The sequence below is a fragment of the Thalassophryne amazonica genome, chromosome 17 (genome assembly GCF_902500255.1).
Source record: "Thalassophryne amazonica chromosome 17, fThaAma1.1, whole genome shotgun sequence".
NCBI classification, from domain to species: domain Eukaryota; kingdom Metazoa; phylum Chordata; class Actinopteri; order Batrachoidiformes; family Batrachoididae; genus Thalassophryne; species Thalassophryne amazonica.
Genome location: NC_047119.1, coordinates 20,917,118 through 20,937,483, shown reverse-complemented (window position 1 = coordinate 20,937,483; position 20,366 = coordinate 20,917,118). Strand labels below are relative to the sequence as shown.

General features: G+C 42.4%; 1 protein-coding gene across 2 annotated transcripts in view; it reads left to right on the top strand.

The window, feature by feature from the left end:
- The first annotated feature begins 299 nt into the window (after positions 1-299).
- The window catches only part of LOC117528957 (inactive tyrosine-protein kinase PRAG1), a 43,200-nt gene continuing 23,133 nt past the window's right edge, over positions 300-20,366 (top strand). The window contains exons 1-3 of one of the 2 annotated variants that reach the window (XM_034191613.1): positions 300-542; positions 12,983-13,297; positions 13,383-15,064. In XM_034191613.1, the coding sequence (XP_034047504.1) occupies positions 13,058-13,297; positions 13,383-15,064 (1,922 nt within the window). In that variant the 5' untranslated portion in view covers positions 300-542; positions 12,983-13,057. Of the gene's footprint in view, positions 543-6,294; positions 6,594-12,982; positions 13,298-13,382; positions 15,065-20,366 lie in introns of those variants that run through there. The other variant, XM_034191615.1, reaches the window with a different exon arrangement.

The window sequence follows — 20,366 nt, the reverse complement described above, 5'->3', positions numbered from 1 at the left end:
TTCAAAGGATTGCAGGTTTTGGCACTTCTGCATGAGCTTAATTTTTTAGCACAGGACGTTTTCTGCTTGATATGGTTATCAATGTTTGAAACAGGAACCACAAACTGGAACAGAAAATTTCAGTTCCAGTTTCTGGTCTGCAAAACGATATCAGCACGGGACCCTTGACCAATGGGAGGGGGGTTGGGAACACCAAAGAAATACAGTAATGTAGCCGTGGAAAAGAGAGCTAATATGCCTCCTTTAAAACACGGATGAAAAGTGGCGGCTCGGGCTGTGGTGTCTCTCCTGCATGGCTCGCTGGAGCTCCTCCCACCTCCTTGTGGTCTCCCCACGCTGCAGTGGACTCCTCCTGCTCCTCCAGCATTCTTCCACCTCTGCACGGCAGCCCGCTGCTGTCCGTGGGCTCCAACCTGTCGTGCGTGGAACACGCAGAGACATATATCGGCTGCTTCTGTGGAGCTCCACACGGCTACTCCGAATTTTTTAAAGAGCTTTTTTTTCTTCTTTTTTTTGGGTTGCCAAGAAGTCCGAGCGAGCAGGTAAGAATTACAGCTGTAGAGAGAGCGAGAGAGAGAGAGAGAGAGAGAGAGAAAAAAAAAACAATAAATAAAATTAAGCACGTCTGCTTTATTATTTTTGCGACGCGGTATAACCAACAATTATTATTATTTTTTTTTGTTTGAATTACATGTAGAAAATTTAAATACCTGTAATTTTGCTTGGGAGTTTATTTAAAATGTCATTAAAGCTAAAGAAAAACTGGCTTCATCCACCACAGATGTTTAGCTAGCTTAACTCCAGGTATCGAATAAAAAAAAAAATGAAGCTTAAACCAAAACATGTGTCGAAAGTAATCTTGAAACATTCTCAGTAAATCGTCATCGGTTTGGGGTGTTTTAAAGGTGTGTTTGTCAAAAGTTTTAGCGCAAGGGGCGAACCCGAGCTTGTTTTGAATGAATGGGCTGTGAGAGTGAGCAAAATGTGCCTAAAAAAAAGGAATTCAGTGTGAATGAGACCTGGTTATCGCAGTGTGTCATGTTTATCTAGTTTGTTTTGGTCCTGAAGGATCTGCGCTGTCTGTGCAGGGTTTGCTTCAAATTCACTGGGTGAGTTCCACCAAAAGATAACACATGTTAATACGTTGATTTGTGTTGCAGAAAGCCTGAAAAATAACTCAAAAGCCAACCTTTGCCAGGCTCGAACAGTCCAAGACATAACTCTGATAACATGCTGGCTAATCTTCCAACCTTTCTATAGCGGGTCCTGCACAGGTTTGAACATCTGCCACTTGCCAACTATTATTCTGGCTCAAACTTACTGTTCCTGCATATTTCTGCTGGTTAGCTGGTATTTGCTGCTAATTCAGTGGAACCTGCCCTAAATTCAACCTGTGCTGGAGCCACAGCTTCAGACACATGGATACTGTGCAGATGTTCTGTGCAGTATTGGCATCTGCTTGGCTTGCAGAAGTGCAAATCCAGGAGTGATTATGCACTATTTGGGAAGTTGTATCATACTGGAAGGGTTGTTCACATTTCAAAGGTTTTTGTGCATTTGAGCAAAATTGAACCGTTAAGGAGAAAGTGATTTGCAACAGTAGTTGCACCATACTCCAATTCCAGTGATGGTTGGTAGGCAGTTTCAGAAGCACAAAAATGTCAGATTTGGCCTACCTTAAGACGTTGCTCGAAATGGATAATAACCCAAAATGGTATGAACATGTAGCCAGAGTAGAGCGTTTAAAGGTGTTGTGTGGACCTGCAGACATTCTGTATAATATGTGGACAAAATCCAGATCCAAAGACTGATCATTATCTGGATTTGCACCAAAAAAAAAAGGTATTTCTTGAGAATTTGCTGAAAGTGTCAGAAGTGAAAGTGTGGGGGTGTTGGGGGAGATCCACCACTTTCTGGATTTGCAGCAAAACACAAGAGTTTATTCCTCGGCCTTTCTCCCAACTCTGCACTATGTGAACATTTCAGCTAATAATCAAACAAACATGCAAACTAACATGGTTAAAAACATATCCTGCTTGGCAGAGGTAAAGTAATAACTTTTTTTGGAAATTAAAACATACTTGAACGTGTACAGAGAGAGGCCGTTTATTTATTTATTTATTATTGGGCAGGGCTGTTGGCCAAGTGGTTAAGTGTGCTTGTTTACAGTGCAGAATTTTCCTGGTTGAAGGGCATCTAGCATAGAGCTTGCACTAAAGGTGGATCTGCATGTTGGCGACCATGAGTGAAAACAGTGGAGAAGCCGGAGGGACTTAGTATTTTTTATAGAAACACACACATACACATATATGAGAATCTACTGGCAGAATCCCAGTACAGATTCTCCAGTCGGAGTCTCTACTAGTAAAGTCTCCGATCTGAGAGAGTTTCCATTGATTACAAGTTCTTACTTTCTTACTGTGATCACTTGGCTGTAATGTGAAGTTGATATAACAGATATTTTTATAATTTCTACAGTCAGGTATTGCTGTCATTCTATGTCTAGATATCTTGTCATGATAGTGAATGGCTTGGTAGAATTGGAGTCTCTACTAGTAGAGTCTCAGATCGGAGTGTATTCTATTCTAGAATCCCCAATTCTACCAAATCGCAGACTCTACTTTGACATATATGATCATAAATATTTATGCTTTTGGAATGGATTAACTTTTTATTCCATGAGGCAACGTTGTTGTGATTTGGCACTATATAAATGAAAATAAATAGAAATTGAAATTATTCCACCTAATATAGCTGTGCCTGAAAGCAAGATTCTCCTTTGGAAAAGCGCAACATGTTTAATATGTCCACTAGGTGGCAGTGTGAGTATTTATTGCATAGCAACCACAAAAAAAGTCCTGAAGTTGGTTCAACCACAGTGAAAGAAATAACTTGAAAAACAAAGCTAATAAAAATAATAAGTGGCTTGTTGCATTTTGTCATTTTTTTTAAATACTGCGTGAGTGCACGTCTCCTTTCTGAAAGAAGGATGTCTACTCTTATTTGTCAAAATTTGTATTTATTTTTGTTGTTACTGTTTTAAATCCCACAGAATTTTCTTGCCAGTTCTGTTTTATCATCCAAAATGTACAGGATTTGCCAGGTGCTGGAGTGGTTTAGGAGCCCGACACCTGCCAGTAAACCTGCTTGTTTCGACACGCAAGACTCGCATGATGTTGGAATTTTCAATTTGGCACATGTAGCTTCACCACCTCCTCGTGTTTACATGTTTTTACTGTAAACAGGAGTATGAATCAGCCTTATATGTGCCGCTGGTGATTATAAAATGCATCAAGCCAAAACTAGCAGCAGCTTGGCGGTCGACACCAAAATGCCTTAAAGTTTTGACATTGAGCACAGTCATTTGGACAATTTATTAATTTATTAATTAACCTAATGCACCATTTGCCTGTGTCATCTGCATGGTTAAAGTGGCATTGCTAAGATAATATTGTCACTTTACAAAAATCCCAGGACGTTATCTTTCTGCTGCATGTTAAAGTAGTTGCTCTCAGACAGAAGAACCAAGCCAGCAGGGCCCCCCCCCCCCCCCCCCCCTTGTAATTTGAGTTTGAGACCCTTGGTTTTTAAGGTTATCCTGTTGTGTGTTTGTGCAACTGTGGGGTGGGGTGGGGGGGTGTGACGCATGTCTGATGGTGCTGAATAATTGAGCCGGTGCACAGTTTTGCCAGCTGTTGAGTCTTGATAAGCCCTCTAACCTCCTACTTTAATTACTCCTCTTTGTCACATTATCTGTTGCCATCCAGTCTAGTATCACACCCGGGTGCATTTTGCAACATGTTCCAGCCTGTTTGCTCAAATACTGTACCCCGATTTCATTTTCAGTCACACCCTTAGGCTCCCAGACAAATTAAGCTGTTTACTGGTGCTGTTTTTATTTCAGCCTCCTGACTTCTTAGATGTTAATGAGATATGTTTCCCAGTCCTTGTTATGCGATGTCTTTCAGTGTCGTATGGTTGAAATTCTGCTGCTTATTTTGTTCGGCGTGCTTTTACAGGAGGAAGTGAGAAATATTCAGCCTTGAGCATGTGAAGCGATGAGGAATGTAGACAGTGGGGTCTATCTTTGCTCAAACAGTGAGGGCGGAACAGGACAAAAAGCACGAGATTGCACCAAACCGAGGCGCCGAGTGGTTCAGACATACATCTTATATGTACAGTTGTGGTTTTTATGGCTGAGAATATTCAAGAAGCAGAGATCTGTCTCCATCAGTTTGCTACCAGAGATGGCAAAGTGCTTCATCGTTGACTGATTGTCCCATGTGCACCTACCTATACAACAGACGTGAGCACACCCCTGTGTAATGTCACTTGAATGCCAAGTGATTCTATCAATAATTGCATTAGTCTAAGGTGACAAGTTAGGCCCGGTGTCAGTATAGCACCTTTTTTTTTTTTTGGTGTCTGTGCCTCCATTCTCAACAAGAACAGCGTGCATGGAGCAGCCTCCAGAAAAGGGAAAAAAAAAAACCCTGAGCACCCACCATTTTTTTCCCTTTTCTGTTTTTTTTTTTTTTTTTTTTTTTTTTGTGCACTATCTCTGAGTGCTTTTATCTTGAAAATCCCTGCACTTTTCAGAATAAAGGTGTGATGTCGCTGCAGCACCTTTTCAGCTTGGTAAAAAAAACCCTTGTAACTGTTAGAATTGGTCTAAGCAGAGGGTCGCCCCTTTGAGTCTGGTCTGCTTGAGGTTTCTTCCTCAAAATCATCAGAGGGAGTTTTTCCTTACCACTGTCGCCTGTGTGCTTGCCTTAGGGGTTGTTAAGGTTAGACGTTACTAGTGTGAAGCACCTTGAGGCAGCTTTATTGTGATTTGGTGCTGTATAAATTAAATAAATTGAAATTGAATTGGGAGGAGAAGCTTATTTTTGCTGATTTGTGAATCAAAATCTATCGCAGTAGAGACAAAAAAAAGCTGATCTGTAATAGCCAAGGGTGTCACAACATGTATTTGTATGGAACCATGTGGTACACACATGACTATTCGGTGCACAGAATTGTACGCAGAATACACTGTACAACTCTGCACAATATGATTACACACACGTGTATTTGATTACATAAGTCACCAACATTTCACAGAGCTGCACTGCTTATTTCCATAGACTGTGGCCCGCTAGTCTAGTCTCATGCTCTATGCAGGAGGCGTGGTCAGCCTGCACTCTGTCCGATTTGAGCAGACGGAAACGGCGGACCAGCCAGTTGAAGCAAGTGATGGTGTTATTCAACCCAGAAAGTTTGGAAGCATAAATGGAGCTGGTTAATTTACCTTTTTCTTCCGAAATCTGAATCTCAAAGTGAAAGAATATCAGTCCACATTTGTGTTGAATGTGTTGTCCCCGGATGAGATCAGTTTAGAGTTTAGACAGATGACTTCAATTTCTGACAAAAGATGACATTTTATATGAATAGTGTGAAGTTTCACGGCCACTCAATAGCAAAATACGTATAATGATTTCATATCTGTGCAGAGTGAGGTTTTATGAGATGGTGTTGTTTGCACAAAAATTAAATTAACTTAAAATAGAGGAAATGTTGAAGGCAGTCTGACATGTCACGTCGCACGGCATATAAACAAACAAAAAACTGAACACTTAACATGCTGCACAGTATGTTCAACCCAATGCGAATGACAGATGTAATCTAATTCATATATGTTTAATGAAAAAGGTTTAATACACTTCATGTCACAGTAGTAAAAAACCTGCCAGCAGATATCCTTTCAATAAAACGTCTGATTTCATCAAAAATAAAATAATAATATGAATCAAATTAAAAATCACAAATACTCTTGCATTTAGTGCCAGATCTGTTCCACCTTGTGCGCAACTCGCCATTGTCACGTGACTGCAACTAGCGCACACCGATGGGGACGCCACGGGTAAGAAGCAACGAGAAAAACATGAAAACTCATTTTTTGGTATTTACTATGTGTTGGGGACACAAATTTAATTTATTTTAGAGTGGGCGTTGCATCAACTCTAATAAAAAATTAATATAGGGTGCGCATTTAACCAGCTTTCATTAAAATACAGATGGGCGGATGCTTGAGGGGGTGTTCCAATACGTGGATACGAAACACACTTGTTGTATTGAGTTTTTGCTTTTGGGACATTTTTATTTTCAGTATAATTTTTTTTTCTAAAATATTTGTTCTGGATTGTACATAAGAGGCAACCCTCTACTTGTCAGGCTTGGCCTAATGCCGTTATTGAGAAGTGATTAATCTGAGAATCACTTGAAAATTATGTGTATCCATTAAGTGTTATTGGTCTTTACAATATTCCCCACTAGTAACTGCATGAGGATTTTTTTTTTTCCTTTACTTCATATGACTTGTGCACAGTACCATGAGATGTTAGGCAAGTCTTGGTTTCCTCTGTTGTCGCAGGAACTGTTAAACAAACAGTGAGCGTGCTTGTGAGTGATTTCCTGTGCAAACTGAGTCGACTAGAACATAGGCAAATGAAAACACGGGCTGTCTTTACCAACAGGAAAAGCTCTTTATTCTTTTAGACTTACTGCGCTGCGCTTTCTTCTATACTGGAGGTATAGTTGCCAGGAGCCTTAATGTAAGTTCCAAATATTCTGGTACTTTTTAGTCAATAAACAAAGCTCAAATTTAAGTTACAGTTGCTGTAGGCAAGTATTTGCTCATCGTTTTGCTTCTAAAGAATGAATCTAGAAGGCAGTGTAATGCACAATTGCAGGAGTTTTTCACAAGCAATTGGAGTTGTGCAAAGAAGATGAAAAGGAACAGCCTTATCACAGTGACCACTTGTAAGGAAACAAGTGGTCACTGTGATAAGATGCTGATTTTCTCACTGTCTGTCCACTTGCACAGGAGAGAGATGAAGAGGTGTGCATGTATTAAGGCCCCCTGACAATTGCACTACTTTGATCCACGCACTCTGCCGCACAGGAGAGTAAGCTCATTGTACACCGTTGTAAACTGCGCGGCTTCATGCATGTGCGCAAATAAAATTTTGAAATGTTCAAAATCTCCATCACGCATTAATGACGTGAACATTGGGCAAACAATTCAAAAACACTGCGTGTGGGTGTGAGTGATTGTGTCAGCGCACCGCATCAGAGAGCAGCTTGTTTGAACGATTAGAACAAGATGTTAAATCTATCATAAACATACTTTTACAGCCACTCATAAGAAGGAAAGAACATGCAACTGTTTTACCAAGCTATTACAATATAAACAGTACAAATACTTACCTTTTAGACAGTTCCAATACGTTCTCCACCTCATTAAGTGCACGCGTGCGCAAGAGAAACAGAAAAGCTGCAGCTGAAGATTCCCCTGTGATTCCGGAAGCAGCCAACTCGAGAGAATAATTAATCTGCTATGAAATAAATATTTTATATACGCAGTGCATAGCACGTAGTATCCAGTGGAACAAAGCACGGCGTCCAGCTGGGAACACAGTGGGTGGGATCATCACGACAAAGTGCGTGCAAGTGTGCAGATCAAAGTTGTGCAAGTGTCAGGGCGTCTTTAGTTTGCTGGTGAGAAAAGGAGGGCACACATGGAGTCTGAGATTTGGGGAGACTAGGTGGGGAGGTTATGGTTGAGTGTGAGATTCGCCCTGGTGAGATTTGTGATTTGAGACATTCCTGACATTCCGACCTCCTGGATGCTTGAGGCTCCTTTCGTCTTCTTCTGATATGTCAGGGGCTGCTGAGCACTCTGCAAGGCTTTTATGTCTCCAGGCAGGCCTTTAGTCAAACAGAAACCACATTCCCTCTAATTTAGGAGGCCATGGGAACAAGCAGCTCAGTGCACGTCAAGACTTCTTAAGTTACATCTCCAGGACATGCTTAAATACTAGCCGAGGTCATCTGTTAGCTTTGAGACAGTTGTCAGCCCTGACCCCCTTGTCGCTGTCTTTTCGTTTTCAAGCAAATATTAAAAAAAAAAAATAAATTATCTGAAGAAATTTTCAGCTGTATTATCAGTCCCTTTTGAAATCCATTCCATTGGTTTGAATTAAGAAGCTAGAGGCGTTTTGGTTTGTTCAAGTTCTTGTGAAATACAAACCTCAGAGTTGAAATAAAGTCAAGAACTTTTCATGTTATGACCGATGAAGGCAGCCAAAATCTACACTCAACGCCTCATTTGCAACATTGAAAAATGATGGTGTGTGCCTGAAAAGAATTTCAAATTTCCTAACACTACAGTCGTGCCAGTCTTGTGTGCTGACACTGTACAGTTTGGCACTGCCATCAGTCAACTAGCTTCATTTTAGTTTTTTTTTTTTTTTTTTTTTGTTCCCCAAGCTCATTTTGAGTGGTTTCTTTCACACATGGAAGCAAGATATCAAATCAAATCAAAACAGTTTTATTTATATAGCGCCAAATCACAACAACAGTTGCCCCAAGGCAAGGCAAAAGCCATACAATAATCCCAACGGTCAAAACGACCCCCTATGAGCAAGCACTTGGCGACAGTGGGAAGGGAAAAACTCCCTTTTAACAGGAAGAAACCTCCAGCAGAACCAGGCTCAGGGAGGGGCAGTCTTCTGCTGGGACTGGTTGGGGCTGAGGGAGAGAACCAGGAAAAAGACATGCTGTGGAAGACAGCAGAGATCGATCACTAATGATTAAATGCAGAGTGGTGCATACATAGCAAAAAGAGGTGAATAAAAAGAAACACTCAGTGCATCATGGGAACCCCCCAGCAGTCTAAGTCTATAACAGCATAACTAAGGGATGGTTCAGGGTCACCTGATCCAGCCCTAACTATAAGCTTTAGCAAAAAGAAAAGTTTTAAGCCTAATCTTAAAAGTAGAGAGGGTGTCTGTCTCCCTGATCCGAATTGGGAGCTGGTTCCACAGGACAGGAGCCTGAAAGCTGAAGGCTCTGCCTCCCATTATACTCTTAAAAACCCTAGGAACTACAAGTAAACCTGCAGTCTGAGAGCGAAGTGCTCTATTGGGGTGATATGGTACTAAGAGGTCCCTAAGATAAGATGGGACCTGATTATTCAAAACCTTATAAGTAAGAAGAAGAATTTTAAATTCTATTCTAGAATTAACAGGAAGCCAATGAAGAGAGGCCAATATGGGTGAAATATGCTCTCTCCTTCTAGTCCCCGTCAGTGCTCTAGCTGCAGCATTTTGAATTAACTGAAGGCTTTTCAGGGAACTTTTAGGACAACCTGATAATAATGAATTACAATAGTCCAGCCTCCAGGATCTGGTTAGACACCATGTTTCTAAGATTTGTGGCGCCAAGTACAATAACTTCAGTTTTATCTGAATTTAAAAGCAGGAAATTAGAGTTCATCCATGTCTTTATGTCTGTAAGACATTCCTGCAGTTTAACTAATTGGCGTATGTCCTCTGGCTTCATGGATAGATAAAGCTGGGTATCATCTGTGTAACAATGAAAATTTAAGCAATGCTTTCTAATAATACTGCCTAAGGGAAGCATGTATAAAGTGAATAAAATTGGTCCTAGCACAGAACCTTGTGGAACTCCATAATTAACCTTAGTCTCTGATGAAGACTCCCCATTTATATGAACAAATTGTAATCTATTAGATAAACATGATTCAAACCACCGCAGTGCAGTGCCTTTAATACCTATGGCATGCTCTAATCTCTGTAATATAATTTTATGGTCAACAGTATCAAAAGCAGCACTGAGGTCTAACAGGACAAGCACAGAGATGAGTCCACTGTCTGAGGCCATAAGAAGATCATTTGTAACCTTCACTAATGCTGTTTCTGTACTATGATGAATTCTGAAACCTGGCTGAAACTCTTCAAATAGACCATTCCTTTGCAGATGATCAGTTAGCTGTTTTACAACTACCCTTTCAAGAATTTTTGAGAGAAAGGGAAGGTTGGAGATTGGCCTATAATTAGCTGATAGCTGGGTCAAGTGATGGCTTTTTAAGTAATGGTTTAATTAGTGAGACGCCATTTCCTCTCCAACTTACGGGTTATCTGCTTTAAGCTACGAGTTTGTGAGTTATACCACGGAGTTAGGCACTTCTGATTTAAGGCTCTCTTTTTCAGAGGAGCTACAGCATCCAAGGTTGTGCTCAATGAGGATGTAAAACTATTGACGAGATAATCTATCTCACTCACAGAGTTTAGGAAGCTGCTCTGCACTGTGTTGGTATATGGCATTGGAGAACATAACAAAGAAGGAATCATATCCTTAAACCTAGTTACAGCACTTTCCGAAAGACTTCTACTGTAATGAAACTTATTCCCCACTGCTGGGTAGTTCATTAAAGTAAATGTAAATGTTATTAAGAAATGATCAGACAGAAGGGGGTTTTCAGGGAATACTGTTAAGTCTTCAATTTCCATACCATAAGTCAAAACAAGATCTAACGTATGATTAAAGTGGTGGGTGGACTCATTTACATTTTGAGCAAAGCCAATTGAGTCTAATAATAGATTAAATGCAGTGTTGAGGCTGTCATTCTCAGCATCTATGTGGATGTTAAAATCGCCCACTATAATTATCTTATCTGAACTAAGCACTTAGTCAGACAAAAGGTCTGAAAATTCACAGAGAAACTCACAGTAACGACCAGGAGGACGATAGATAACAACAAATAAAACTGGTTTTTAGGACTTCCAATTTGGATGGACAAGACTAAGAGTCAAGCTTTCAAATGAATTAAAGCTCTGTCTGGGTTTTTGATTAATTAATAAGCTGGAGTGGAAGATTGCTGCTAATCCTCCCCCTCGGCCTGTGCTACGAGCATTCTGACAGTTAGTGTGACTCGGGAGTGTTGACTCATTTAAACTAACATATTCATCCTGCTGTAACCAGGTTTCTATAAGGCAGAATAAATCAATATGTTGATCAATTATTATATCATTTACTAACAGGGACTTAGAAGAGAGAGACCTAATGTTTAATAGACCACATTTAACTGTTTTAATCTGTGGTGCAGTTGAAGGTGTTATATTATTTTTTCTTTTTGAATTTTTATGCTTAAATAGATTTTTACTGGTTGTTGGTGGTCTGGGAGCAGGCACCGTCTCTACGGGGATGGGGTATTGGGGGGATGACAGGGGGAGAGAAGCTGCAGAGAGGTGTGTAAGACTACAACTCTGCTTCCTGGTCCCAACCCTGGATAGTCACGATTTGGAGGGTTTAATAAAATTGGCCAGATTTCTAGAAATGAGAGCTGCTCCATCCAAAGTGGGATGGATGCCGTCTCTCCTAACAAGACCAGGTTTTCCCCAGAAGCTTTGCCAATTATCTATGAAGCCAACCTCATTTTTTGGACACCACTCAGACAGCCAGCAATTCAACGAGAACATGCGGCTAAACATGTCACTCCCAGTCCGATTTTGGAGGGGCCCAGAGAAAACTACAGAGTCCGACATTGTTTTTGCAAAGTTACACACCGATTCAATGTTAATTTTAGTGAACTCTGATTGGCGTAACCGGGTGTCATTACTGCCGACGTGAATTACAATCTTACCGAATTTATGCTTAGCCTTACCCAGCAGTTTCAAATTTCCTTCAGTGTCGCCTGCTCTGGCCCCCGGAAGACAATTGACTATGGTTGCTGGTGTCGCTAACTTCACATTTCTAAAAACAGAGTCGCCAATAACCAGAGTTTGTTTCTCGGCGGGGAAAAATGGTTAGAAATGTGAACGGGTTGGTGGTGTACAGGGGGCTTGTGTTTAGGACTATGCTTCCTCCTCACAGTCACCCAGCCGGCCTGCTTTCCCCGCTGCTCAGGATCTGCTGGGGGGCAGCTAACGGCGGCTAAGCTACCTTGGTCCGCACCGACTACAGGGGCCTGGCTAGCTGTAGGATTTTCCAAGGTGCGGAGCCAAGTCTCCAATTCGCCCAGCCTGGCCTCCAAAGCTACGAATAAGCTACACTTATTACAAGTACCATTACTGCAGTCAGTAATGGTACTTGTATATCAGTAAAATGGGTAACTATAAGGAAAATGCTAAACTGTTCGAGTTCCTAATGTAACATTATGTTTGCTGGAAGGACGGCAGCTTGGTACCTCACCCAAGTGTGACCTGCTTGAAACACACAGAGATCACTGGTTGCAGGACAGCCTTCACCGTCAACTCACTTCCATGTCAAAGTCCAAAGTTGAGTCCTAATTGATGGCAGGTGGACAAACTTGGGACTTGTGATTTGCACAGCATTCCCACTCTTGTGTTAATTGTGGGTACATGTACCAGCTGGTCATGAAAATTTGGGATATGATGGATATTTTGGGTGTAAAGCAAAAAAACAAAACAACAAAACAGTCTCAATAACTCACCAAAAAATTATTTTACTCTTTTATCTCTTATTTGTAGATGACAGGCATACAGTTTGGACATAGGGCCACAAGGAAGTCGAGCAGTTGTGACATAATTCTTTCACAATCTCAGGATTTCAAAATATTGTAGTAAAATACTGCTTATTTCATGTTTGTAGTGGTCTCTTTGAGGCTTATGCTGTGTGTTTTCAGTGACAATTGATCAAATGTGTCAGAAATGCACCCTGTGTAATTGTGGAGCCTAATGAGAATCTGTAAATTGGTGTGTGAGGAAAAGTCTTAAAAATGTTCACATTTGAGAAAATATAGTTAATATTTGATTCATTAATGATTTATTTCATCCAACTGCAGCTCACTCACAGTTAGGTGATTGTGGACGGGCGCAGTTATGCACACAGTGTTAGTATTTTGTGTACATGCTCATCTTTGTGTGTGATTCATGCACTGCAATTTGTGATGTCAAGCCTTAGAAGCGTCCTCATAGTTGCTTTGTGACTCGCCTAAGAAGCTGTTTTTTTTGTCTGATATAGGATCTTTTGTTTATGATACGCCCACTGGTATTAAAAATGGTTACACAGATGTCTTGATTTAATTCTGATAAAAATGTGTCTCATTCTCCTTCCTCTTTTCTCCACATGTCCCCTCTTGATACTTTTTGATGGTGTCTTTTCTTCTGCTGTCCAGCCATGGGATTTCATCACGTACTTGGCAGATCCTTCAACAGCCACTTCTGACAAAGTCTGATTTAGCGAATCAAAGATGTCAGCGTGCAGTGACTTTGCAGAACACGTGTGGAAACCTGGCTCTTGTAAGAACTGCTTCCACCCGCTGAGCGCGCACAAGACTATCGGCGGCCTGGATGGCCGCCTAGGAGGCGATGAGGAAACTGGAGTGACAGTGCCTTCACCCTACAACAAGCCAACCATCGCTGTTAAACCCACTATGATGAACCTTGACCCAAAGGAGGCAATGACTGATGTCAACATGAACATTGAGGAGGTGATGAGACACAGTTCGTAACTGTTCTTTCTACCTGGAAAAATAGGTCTGTCCTTAATTGTGTGCATATCTTTGTCTTTTTTAGGAGAATGCCAAGAGTCCACTTGAGCATTTGGGCCTGAAGAACCTCTTGGGCCTGACAACACTTTACATTGATAGTAACGGCTGCAATAAGGCCCATAGAGAGACAGTTCTTCAAAGTCCTGAATCCAAGCGGGACTACAACAATTACTTGCTGCCTAGCATCCCATTGAAAGATTCCATGATTATAAGCAATGTGTTTGTCACGCAGGAGGAGGGCAGAGGTTCTCAGAGTTTACAGATCAAGGCCAATGGTGAGTCATGTAGGCAGCATGGTAATACAACCACCACCGTGAAGAACACTTGCAACGGAAGCGGTGTGGTCAAAAGCAGGGTAAATTGTCCGGAAGTCCATCAGGGTTCATTGGAAATACCTTTGTCTGTGGATATTATCACTTCCAGTTCTGCTACGGTTCACAGCAACAACATTAGTGGAAGTACGGTGACTGCCACCACTGCAACAACCAGTACTTGTATCACTTCTCCCTCTACAGCCTTAAGCGTGGACGCAATTTCTCAGCCATCCCTTCACTCTCCTCCAAACCTTTCTGGACAGACCAGCCTATCGGATTCCTCTTGTTCGTATCGCAGTAGTACAGATTCACTTCCTGGGCCAGATGGCCTGGCAGTGAGACAAATTGGGTCAGAGAGCCCACAAAGCCCACAATCCTACACAGGTAGCTCGCAGTCATTGCCCAACTCTCCCAATCGACAGCCGAGCTCAGAACCAATTTATGCAGAGAGCACTAAGAAGAGGCGCAGGCCACAGGGGAATGAGGCGCAATCTTGTCAGAGTTCCCATTCTCAGAGTCAGATCCAGAATTCATCACATTGTCCTGAGATTGAGGTATCAGGAGAGGGTCAACGGGCCACTATCACTGTAATGGCAGCTCGCACAGAGGAGAACAACAGGACATTCTTCCTGAGCAGCCCCGATTCGGGCGTCAGCACCCACTGCCACTTCAGCCCCACAGCCCGCAAAGACCCCAGCAGTCCGGCATTCCGCTGGCCCAGCCCCAGCCGCAGCTCTCCCTCCTTAGCTTCAGAGGCCAGTCTGGCCCTAGCTCTCCAACCCAAGTCTCAGTCAAGCCCACCTATACCCCCAAAGAGGAGCACACGCTCCCCCAAACTGGGCACCTCCAGCCTCTCATCGCCTGTTGTTTCTCCTGTTCCTTTGTCTGAACTTCCCATGCTTGTCCTCATCTCGCCCAGAGAGGCCCAGTTCAAGGTGCATACAGACAAACACACCGCAGCATCTGACCGCTGGCACAAGCCCCACAACCACAACTCTGGCTGGAACTGTCGCATCGAGGAAGAAGAGGAGGAGGAGGAGAGGGAGCGGAAAGTGGAAGAAATGAAGAGACACGCCGGTGACCCGCAGACAGCCTCTCGAGTGGCAGGCATGGTCAATGGTGCTGCTGTCTGGCCGGGGGCCAAGGACTGCAAGGCCCCCAGCAGCCCCCCTTCCAAGACAGAGCCAGGCACGGCCCTCCCAGCTGCCCACAACAATGTTGTCTGTCAGGGGAAGACCAAGGGCACCGGTACGCAGGAGGAAGCCAAGCATAACAGGAGCATGCCGACCAAGCAATCACTGCTTACCGGCTCATCAGAGTCATTGGCAGCTGGGAAGGGAGCTGCTACAAATGAGCCCAATCCACCTCCTCCCCCACCGAAGAAACTCCACAGGTAAGAATAATAGAGTTTTCCATGTTAAAAATGTGCATTTTCACTTATTAACCTTCAAATGGGATACATCTGTAGACTTGCATGACTGCATTCAATTCTTTTTGTTTGTTTTTAATAATAAAAAGTCATGACATGTTTTAAAATATATATATATATATATAGTGCACAAGATACTAGGTGGTCCTAGGTGGTCATTTTTACTTAACTAATAACTTTTGTCAAATTGTTTCTACATTCTGGGTGAAGAGTGATGGAAGAATACTTCACCCTCTGTTGAGTTCTTCAAACTTTGTATTTCTAGAGCCACCAATTATATTTCTTGCTCTTTTATTGATTGATTGGAGTCAGCTGTAGATGTACTCTTAAACCAGCAAGGATGTGTGAGGTATTTCCTTGCCTTTGGAGTTGTTTTGGATAAATTTGGACATAAATATCACATAATTATTGCAGAAAGTAGGACAGTGGTTGTTACACACTACTATGCTATCCCGTTGCTGTGACATACTGTACATACATGTTTGCCTTCAGTCCTTTGTAAAATGCAAACTGTGCATTTTTATAAAGCAAGCCATCATCTGCATATTTCCTGACTTTCAGTTTCAGACCTGAGACATGCGCTACGATTTTCATTTAAATGACGTTTTACTTTAAAATCTGTGTAACTGTGTGTGTACATGCAGGAATCTTACTGTCGTCATCTATGTGGATCCTGCAGCGCTCTCTCCTTTCATAGCATCATTATTCTGCCTTGAATCAACTTCCATTCTTGTAATTTGTGATCATTCAAACTGTTCTGGCTATTCCTCAATGCATTCCTTGTTCTATTCATGTGACTTATTCAATCCTAATTAACACACAAAAATGGGTCTGTTAATAGTCCCCTGCAGTGTCACGTTACTGTAAAGATGTTTTGGCTGCCGCACAATCGACGGCACAACTGTGTGGTTCAGATGAATTTTTGAATGATGGTGCATTGCATTATGAGGATTTTGAATTGCATGTCTTGGGTATATTCACAGCTTAACATTTTATTATTTTGGTAGAAGTTTTTTCAGTCACATTCCGAGTGAGCTATTTTCCCATGTTTTTAAGGGTCTAAAGCCACTCTGAGATTCACAGAGTTTCTGGCTTATTAACAGTAACATTTGCACACGTGCTTTAACCTGAGTCTACATTAAGCTCAGAATAAATTCTGCTGTCTGAGTCAGTTACCCAAAGCAGGAAGAGAGATGAGGCCTTGTGTTGCAGTTACTGGAGCATCAACTGATCTCCTCAAAATAAACCTTGCATTGTCTGGGACAGTATGATTAGGAGTAACACGTCTGTCTCAACTAAACAAGCACATGTGCCATCATGAGTTGCCAGAGACAGCAATAAGTCTGCTGGGAAGCATTCTGTCAAAAACTCAGATTGGCCCTTATTTTTGTAGCAGTTCTAATAAGGACCCATGTCGCCTGTTATGACATCGCCAGCATTCTGTGCTGATAAAAATACACCTTGCTGAGATGCGTGTGAGAAAACACCTTGGGCCAGACGGTGACAGTTGTGTCTTTCTGGTGTTCAGAGTTCATCAGAAGGTTTAGTTTGTTGGTTTTTGTCGCCTGCTGTGGACTGCAAATGTATTAACAGTGTGCTGTGAGGAATCACAAAATCATGTTGCTGTCCCCTGCTACAGAGTGGAAAATGTAGGAATAGGTTCCCTTCATACTTTTTTCCATGTTTGCTCATCCATGCATGCAAGACAAGGTCAAGCCTAAGAGGGTGCACTGGGAGCCGGATTGCAACTACCCATGCAAATAACAAGTCGATCCTCACCTCCCAAGAGTAGCCATCGATCTTCTGCAGGCAAGCGAAATGTGGGCGTCCCCTTGGCCTCTTGCTGTTGCTGGGGTCATTAGCATTGGGGCACCTGCAGTGCATCGGAGGACAAGCTGCAATCTAAAATGTGGAACAGAACATTAATCTTGCAAGGCTTCTCGGTTGATGTGTTTGTGTGCACAGTTTTATCCTGTGCACCAGCAGTTAGTGCAAGATATTGCTCACGAGTGTCTGTGTACAAAATAACCTGCCAAGCAGATTTTCACCAAATATGGGAGGAATATTCTTTAGGTGACTGTGCAGCCGGTTTGCTCTGTGTCAGCCTGATCCCGTCAGATCTCAATCAATCAATCAATCAACTTTTTTCTTATATAGCGCCAAATCACAACAAACAGTTGCCCCAAGGCGCTCTATATTGTAAGGCAAGGCCATACAATAATTATGAAAAACCCCAACGGTCAAAACGACCCCCTATGAGCAAGCACTTGGCTACAGTGGGAAGGAAACACTCAGAAGCTAAGCAGTGCGGCATGTGGTTGGTACTTGGATGGGAGACCTCTTCAGTTGGATGGGAGACCTCTTCGCAACACTAGGGGCTGTGTGTGTTTCTCCAGGTGAAACTGGAGTTGCGTCAGGAAGGGCATCCAGTGTAAACCTTGTGCCAAATACCAATGTGGATCTGGCTGTATCCACTGTGGCGACCCCAAACAAAAATGGGAGCAACCAAAATTACAAAAGCAACATTCCTTAGGTGACTGTCTTCAGATTAACGCCTGGACCAGACTGGTCAAGGTAATCAAAAATATAGTCTGAACATTACATTTTCCAGGATATCTCTCCAACCAATAGCGCTAAAGTGAGGATGTAAAGCTTACATCAATCCGTAAATCATTTCTCATCAAAGGGCATGAGTGCCATTATGATAACATCACAAAGATGTCATACAATTATGTCATAATTGTCTGAAAATCCACTTCCTGGGATATCTCAACAGCCAGTGGAGATGTATAGGGTAATCCTCTGTCATTACATGATAAGTGATAACATCATGAATTGACATCACTGCGGTCTGAAACATTTATTTGCTGTTTGGCAGTTGTGAATCTCGCGCCATCTCACGGTCCGTGACTCACGCGAGAGGTCAGTTTCAGGAGAGTTCCAGTTCAGGGCGCAATGTAAACAAACCTTGTGAAGTGTGGACAACACGACAACATCGGGGCTCAGCAGAAGTCCATCACAGGTGCTACACCTCCTCTAGATAACCCTCTCAACTTGAGAGAACGTGTCATCATCATAATCGCATGTTAACTCGCTGGATCTACGCCATCCACATCCTCGCTAGCCATTGTTGACATGTGCTGTGAGACGCCAGAACTCTGCTGGCGCTGTGGTGCATTCTGGGAAGCGCAGGGAGCCGCCAGGGGGCTTATGGGAAGCGTGAATGTGCAGATTTTGCCCGTCCCTCCTCTGATGTATTGCATAAAGTGTGTTATGGCCAGTGTGTCCCTTTCCAGGGGTTTGGCAGGGCGGCCGACAGCTCTGCCACCTGCTGTTGGTAATACATCTCTAGAATTTTCATCATAGTAAAAGCATTCTAACATCAGACCAGTGATGGCTCCACTGAAAACGGACTAAAGAATCTATATGGTAAAAGTGTAACACCAACACCAGGACTAATGTTAGTAGGCTAACAGGGATAAGTTAAAGTTAACCCATGTTATTGGGAAGTCATGTACATACCATGGTCCTGAGCGCACTGCATTAAAATGAGTCTATAGGAAAGATGGTGGCAACTTCGCCAACACGATGCGGGGTGAGATATAACGTTGCCGTGTCATGTCGGCAGTTAATGGGTGACATTCCCAACATACTGGCACAAAAAGACACATATCCAAGCAGCCTGTGAGGTACATTATGATGCACTAAATGATTTAAGCGCCACAGATGGTTCAGAAATCTGCCTTTATGTGTTCACAGCTTTAAAGGTTTTAAACACCGTAGAAAAAAAGAATCTTTTTTGCCCACAAGTTAACCGACGTGCTTTGTGCAAAGATTAAGAAGTAATGTGTGTGTGTGTGTGTGTGTCCAGGATTGTGCATGCATGTGTTATGAGTGTGTAAGGACTGTTAACAGAGAAGGCGTGTCAACTGGTGATTGAAGGGAGCTTGAACAGATTGTTGCCCCTGGCGACTCCAAACTGTCCCAGCCTGGCACTCCTCGGTTGCCATCAATAGAAGTAGGATTTATAGATCAGGCATGTGGACTCCAACCTACTGCTTCCTTTTCTTTTTGCACTCTGAACTACTGTTCCAAGATGTGCGGCGGTCCCACCCGCTGCGGTGCTATCCTGATCCGTCTGCACCACAGCAGATAGCATCTTGTTGCTATCTGACAGACATGAAGCTGTTCTAAAGTAAATGTGCGCGAGTGAATTCTATATTTATGAGATCAGGATATTTTGATACTGTGCATCTAGTGGGTCCGTTTTGCTGAGTGAGACTTTAAATACACGCGACTCGTTTGGAGCCAGGGTTGTGTTACTGCCAATGGCAGCGCTTTAGCAAGCTACTGGTCTGGACCAGGGGCATTTTGTGCACACCTGCTGGACGAGGACCTCATCCTCTCCGTGATGAGGTAGGCAACCTGACCTCAGAATTTTCTTAGCTTATGTTCTGATTTAGATATTAAAATGAATGTGTTGTGGCTTGCAAGACAAGGAGCTGTTATATTGTGGGTTCATTCTTCCTCAAAAGTGTTGGTAGAATTTGAGTCTCAGGATGATGGAGAATAACTACGTTATAGTGCAGGAACCCCTTCTGCCAGTTTGTACACCCGCCTTCTGTTGTCTTTTTACCTTGCTGTACCCTTGAGCTTTTGCACCTCTTGAATTTTGTAATGACATCAAATTTAAAATAAGAGCTGTAACAATTCAGGCTTCTGTATATTCAAATTTCTAAAATGATGCCCTTTAAACTCACAGTGAAAACTGACTTTTACAACGTGATATAAATTAAATAAAAATATATACAAGCTAAAACACAAGCAAGTATGCCTGTTTTCAGTTATAACACAACTAAATCATCATTTACAGCCAGTTTTCTTTGGACAAATCAGGGAATGGATACATGAACATTTCCAAATCACTTCATTTTCATCCTTCTTTAAGAAGCACATGTCCTGAGATGGCGGTTTTAAAAATTTGAGTGACTGTACAAGAAGAACACTAGTGAGAGAAGCCACCAAGACACTCTTGATAGTTTGATGCCAATACACAGTTCAAATGTGTAAAAGCTTCAGGGTACACAAACCGTTTGGCAGCACTTGCGTTGTTTTTACATACACATTGACATCTGCAAAGGAGTTTGTTTTCACCACGACCAGCCGGGCTTTTAGCAGTCACTATCTATTAATATGAAGGAGAAATACTAGTTGCTACAGGATGAGAGGAAGAATCAAACATTGGAGAATAACTAAATTGGGATCC